At 43.7% G+C, this 6,266-nt stretch overlaps 1 protein-coding gene across 1 annotated transcript in view; it reads left to right on the top strand.

The window, feature by feature from the left end:
- Positions 1-1,034: 1,034 nt before the first annotated feature.
- lrch2 (leucine-rich repeats and calponin homology (CH) domain containing 2) overlaps positions 1,035-6,266 on the top strand; it is a 33,599-nt gene continuing 28,367 nt past the window's right edge. The window contains exon 1 of the mRNA XM_017431910.2: positions 1,035-1,419. Coding sequence (XP_017287399.1) covers positions 1,134-1,419 — 286 coding nt within the window. The 5' untranslated portion in view covers positions 1,035-1,133. The remainder of the gene's footprint in view (positions 1,420-6,266) is intronic.

The following is a 6,266-nucleotide window of genomic DNA, read 5'->3' as shown; positions in this document are numbered from 1 at the left end:
AAGTTGAAGGCATCATCTATGAACGGAAGCCTAATTCCACCGTTCTGATAAAAAAAAAGATCTTTAAAGTCATAATTATGAGACATTATTTTTAAATTATGACATAGTATCTCATAATTGAGACATGCCTTTAGAAAAAGCAGACGAAGTGATGCAAAAAAGTGAAGATTGCCACCAAACTTAATGCCAACGTGGCTATAACTCAGTCATTTTTAGACAAATTGATTTAAAATTTGGTCTGGTATTAGCTGAGAGCAATGCCCAGCACACACCGACTGCTAGTCAAAAGTTCAAGATGGCCACCAAAGCTAGTACAAACATGACAGTAACTCAGTTATTTCTAGGCATAGCCAAGATAAAGAAAATAATAATAATCATGCACCAAGTGGCAGACCCCTTTAAAATTTCTGCAGGATTTTTATGACATACTATCTTATAATTGTGATGTATTGTCTCATAATTTTGAAATAGTATCTCAAAATAATGACTCAGTACCTCATAATTAGGACTTATCATTTTATAATTATGAGATACCATCTCGTTTTTATGATTTAACATCTCATAAACTTGTGAAACTATTTTAAAATTATGACTTAGTGTCTCATAGTTATGAGATATGAACACATAAGTCTCAGCCATAATTTTGGGATAGTATCTCATAATTATAACATGGAGAGTCTTCATCAGAGTGGCGGAAATGGGCTTTTACAGTCGGATTCAGTATTATTTAAATATTTATGTCGGATTTGTTTCAATCATAATGCTGACTCATAGTCAGTTTCCATCATTTGTTCTCATGCTGGGAGCTAAATCGGAGTGATTATGTTGTTTATTTGACGGATTCCTGCCCCTCTGCGCTGCGCTTGATCCCCTTCTATGAGGTGGGTACAATCAGGTTTAAAAAAAAAGAAAGAGGGGGCGTTTCAGCCTAAAATGGCTACCCGACCCTCCACATCATCATCACCATCACTCCCAGCAGCAGCAGCAGCAGGAGCGCCTCAGAAGCCCGCCCCCTAGCGTTCCGTCCCGGGGAAGGCAGCCTGGATGCGCATGGGCGGAGAAAAGCGGCCGCTGCGAGCTCCTGTTTTATTCTAGGAGTAAATTCTTCTCCTTTTTTTTTTATTTAAGCGAAAATGGCGTCTGGTCAGGGAGGTGCGGGAGCCGTCACCGCGCTACAGAGCCATCACGACTACGCCGGAGGACCTCACTGGAGCCCGGCTGTTAGCCAGTACCAGCACCAGCACCAACACCAACACCACCACCAGCACCAGCAGCAGCAGCAACAGCAGCACCACACCGCCCGCAGCCTGGACCGGGCTCTGGAGGATGCCGTCAGCTCGGGGATCCTGAACCTGAGCGGCAGGAAGCTGCGGGAGTACCCGGGGATGAGCTATGACCTGACCGACACCACGCAAGCAGGTGGGTCGGTGTGCGCGCGGGACGGGACGGGGCGGGAAGGAGGACCATTCAGAAAATGGGGTTCGCAATGTGCGTGGGTGTATTTATTTATTTATTTACAGGGGATCGGTAGTAGCGCGCCAGCCACAGTCACCGTAAAGGGACTGGGCTCCGGTGAAAGCGCAGTCCCCTCCCCTGCCCGCCGCGGGTCATACGTGACCCCCGCCCCCGCACTTGTTTTTTGCAGGGGGGGCTGCTGCTGTGATCGACGGCGGCAGCCCCCCCAGCTCCGGGGCTCCTCTGGAGACGCTTGAATGAGACGGCAGGCGCACCCAGGCACGCGCTCTGCACAAGAGCCTCACTGGGTTTTGGCACCGAGATAGACATGAATGAATCATGTAGCCACCTAAAAAAAAAAGAAAAAATAATGCTCTCTGGATTTCCTTGTTTTGATCATGCAACACAGAAGCATGCCCTTTTCCTTTTAATAACAAATTTGCAGACAAAAGATGTAGGGGAATCTCAGCTCCTTATAGGCAGCATTCCTGGGCTTTTTTTCCCTCCTTCACACATATAATTTTAATCTGTCAGACATGATAAAACATAAAAATTCTGATCTGATTTGGTTTTATGAGGAGGCTGGGCTGCTCGGCTCTCCCCAGGACTTCTGGTAATGGATCTGTTTGAAGGGTGACCTTACACTGCAGTCAGGTCAGTCAGTAGGTCGGTCACGTTCCCTCAAAGGCTGCTCTGATACATACTAAGTTTTACCAGACGTGTTGATTCCGCAGCGGACTCGCTCAGTTCTCATACGACTGCTTCAAAACGTCCTGTACGATATTGCGATTGATGCAATAACAACGTCGATTTACGTTAAAGCCCCGTTTGTCCTCACTTCTTCCTTTTTGTTTCCCCATGTGCTTCAGCCGCTATCATCGAAAGCCTGGCTCACGATGTGGCTTTCAGCACCCATAAACAACCGGCGCACGCTCAGGATTCTAAAATCTTGACCGTAACCCGCGTCACACTGCAAGATTTATTAGATGCCGGAGATCAGCGATGAAAAGAACCTAAGCGCTGGCGTCAACGCTCTGATTGTTATATTCGGACGTTAAAGGGAGAGGGAGGAGCACGAGGAAAAAGGCAGCAGCAGCCAAACTCCACGGCTTTCCCCATAACTCCCAAAAACTGCCTGATATTTGTAGTAGTAGTTTCTTACGTTGTGACAACGACCAATCAGCCTTCAGTGAGCCTCTGGCACTGAATGACCACAGACCGCTGATGACCAAAGATGCTGAAAGATTTTGTCCAGGACATCTAAATACTATACATCGTGAACCAGGCCTAAATCAGCTGTAGGCATTCAAGATGTAGCATCTCACTGGAGACACAAAATTGAAAGAAAATATTCAAAAGTTCTCACTTAGATTCACACGGAGCGACACGTTTGCTCCAACTCCCAGTGAAATGTGGGCTCAAATACTGCTGGGAGTTCCTACCTACGGAAAAATACAGCCCTGACGTTCTCAAACTACAAAAAACTAACGTGATAACGGTTCCAGACGAGCCCCACACAACTCCGCCCGCGACTATTACGAAAAGAGATTTTTATTTTTCATTTTCTGCACAAATATTTCGAACACGTTCGAGATTTTTCGCGACACGGGAGCGAGGAAACAGTAGAACGAAACGTTTTCAAGACTTCCTAGTGAATATGGTCGCAATTTGTTGCCAACGGTCGCAGCCCAGTGCGAAATTAGCTTCAAGGCAGTGGGGTTCCATCTGATCGGCAAATACAGTCTGTGTCTGTGATTTATCGCAGTCGTTTGCACTATTGATACTGCCGTGACGATAATATGTTGGGCAACTACAAACCTACACAGTGGAGTCGCATGCTCCCTTTTGTTTAACTAGGGGCTGTTGGAGTTAATAATAGCAACACCAGTTCATTATTAATCACTGTCAGCCACGATCATGGACATCATGAAGACACTGAATCTCAGGATGATAGTCTGCTCCTCCAATGTGTCCACGTGCCATATGGCAGCACTTTATCATGTGCAGCTTATGCCGCTGACAGGCCGCTGGTCTGCACTGAAGCCTGCAGCCCGGGAGGTGTTTATCCAGGCAGTTTGGGCTCTTTCATTCACTGAAAGTGACACATTCAAACACACAAATACCATCAGTCGGAAGGGATGTAAAATATTTGTAATGGCCCCCAAAATATATATGGAATAGATACTGAAAGTGTGTCCATCTCCTGATGACCTCTCTTGGCTCAGCTTTAAAGGTTTTGTTAAATGTTGGTCTTATATTGCTAATAACCGGTTGTGATAAATAAGGAGACTCCTGAACGAAAGTAGCTGTTCAGAATGCTAATATTAATATAACTTACACATATTACTCTGTATTTAAAGAGCCTGAGGTCTGAATGAGTTCTACAGGACCGTGTTGTGGCAATAATCAGCTCTCTATCAACATCAAAACTGTCAAAATATCTGTTAAGATTATTATCTGATCTCTCGAGAGCATACAGTATATATATACAGTTTATATACCAGTTGTGTCCATCAGAGATATGCTGTAAGTACATATTGATTTTGCACCTGTAGTCCATTGCTTTTTATGAGGAGCTAATCCTGTCACAGAGAAAGCTGCTGCGTTTCCACTTTCTGTTCGCGTCCGCATACTTGTAGCCTGAACAAAAGGGCGTGTTTGTCAAAGGGAAGTCACACTTTCAACTGTGTCGGAGCTCAACACCTCGCAGCGACAGCCTGTGTGTGAGTCCCGGTCTCTGCTGCATGAGAGCCAAACTGCGTTGCAGTCAGGGTTTGCAAACAGGTTTTACATTTCTGTAGCGTCACTGAATGTACTCTCTTTAGTTTGAGCAGCCTCGGTGTCCACAAGTGCGACTGAAAAATACACAATTTCATGCCCAAACATTCAGCTTTTATGAGTTTAAAGAGCTAAAAACTAAAATGTTAAATAAACTTTAGGGCCTCACGCAGCAATAAAGGCACAAGTCTATTGAATTCATCCTATCTGTAGCTAGTTATTTAAATTATCTGAGTGGCTATTGCCGGTTTCAAAAACAGATATAAGGGTTACCACACTCATAACGTCTGAGTGGCCGCCATTTGTCAGCTCATCAACAAAAGCCGAGAGGCCCGCTAGCACTCAGGTGTCTGTTTGCGATGCGCTTTTGTGGCAGTTTGTCTCCAGTCGCTTTGCTTCCTCATGAGAAAATGCACGGACTCTTTGCAGTTCTGCTTTCACCTCGTGAACTAGGTCAGAGGAGCAGAACACCGACGCGAGCAGATGTTCAGGTTCATATCCCAGCATGCCCCTGCTTGCAATTACCTTCCCCCGAGGACAACACGTACTGTATATCAGAGTGTGAGCTGCTTCCAAAAGGTGTGTTAATATGTGCAGGTTGTTTACACCTTTAGAGCAAAGTGGAGAAAAGTTGCTAAGAAACAAGCCAATAAACTTTGAAAACCACGACTAAACTCTGGCTTATTAACGGTGTATTTAATATCATGAGTCATGTAATGAGGTTGTTTTTCTGTTTGTTTTCTTTTAAAAGGACAGTTCAGATGTTTTGAAGCGGGGTTCTGTGGAACGGTTATGAACAATTACTGTCTTACCTGATGTAAAGAGCTTGTTGAACGGCCTCAGTTTGGAGTTTAATTCTGACCGAACTGAAGAGTTAATAGCTAGTCTGAGCGGGGGCAAAAAATACTGGAAAGCTGTTGTCTTAAAACAATTCCAGTCTAAAAAAAACATCTCTGTTTTTGTGAACACTGTCCTTTACGTTGCCGCCCGTTGTGCACTACACAGTTATTCTGACAGAAATATTCCTGCAGGAAGTGCCCCAGGCTGATCTGGATATGCTACAGCTAGCTGCTGCTGTTTGCAGTCGCAAAGAGCCACAGAATTCTAATTAAACTACTGTAATACAGAACTGACAGCCAGGTAAATGTTTATACTTTTAAATTTTTGAGCCTTGAGCTGTTTTAGGACTCTCTTGGGCTTATTCTTGCTTGAACTAGCCTTTAGTTTAAACTAGCTTTTAGCTCAAACTAGCTGTTATCTCATCAATTCAGTCAGAATAGACTATTTTTCCAAGCTGAGGCTGTTTACAGAGCTATCTAGAACAGGTAAGCTAGTACTTTATAGCCTTTCCACAGAACCCCACTTCTAAAGATCTGAACGATCCCTTTAATTTGTACCACAAAATTGAGGACTTTTCAGAGTCTGTTAACACGCAGAAAAGCTTTTAATTTTGTATCATCTTTGATGGTTTAGGCATAATATTTGGATTCAATATGACCCTGACACAAAATGTAACTTAAAAACAGAATATTGAGGAAAAAAAAGGTGTTTAAACTGATCTGTGTCACCAAATGAGCTTTAAAAGCTTAGTGCCCAGGAAGAAAGAGAGGTTTTTTACTGCGCCGCCTCGGGTGTGTTTAAACAGGTGGTAAAACGTACATGCATTATGTATTTTATTTGCTGCCACTTGAGCAAAGTAAATCTCACACATTCCTTGGAGGTTTAACACTTGACGGTCTCTACTCGAGGACAAGAACCAAGCAGGAATTCTTTGATTTAATAATCAACCAGTGTAAATACTGCGAGTGCCTCTGTGCATTAACAAACAAGCCGCAAGAAGGCCGCCTCGTTCCACAAGGCTCAACACAAACAACACAGTACTACAATGGGTTCAAATAATAGCTTCTCTTTCTTTTGAGTGAGGTATAGGTACTTTTTTCCAAAAGTGTGGTGTTGTTTTAAAGTAGTAAGTTATTAATATAGGCTATAAACTTATTTTGAGATTGTTATGTATCATCACGACCTGTCAGCGC

This window comes from Kryptolebias marmoratus, linkage group LG13 (genome assembly GCF_001649575.2).
Source record: "Kryptolebias marmoratus isolate JLee-2015 linkage group LG13, ASM164957v2, whole genome shotgun sequence".
NCBI classification, from domain to species: domain Eukaryota; kingdom Metazoa; phylum Chordata; class Actinopteri; order Cyprinodontiformes; family Rivulidae; genus Kryptolebias; species Kryptolebias marmoratus.
The sequence above is the reverse complement of the archived record's forward strand: the minus strand, read 5'-3'. Positions and strand labels throughout refer to the sequence as shown.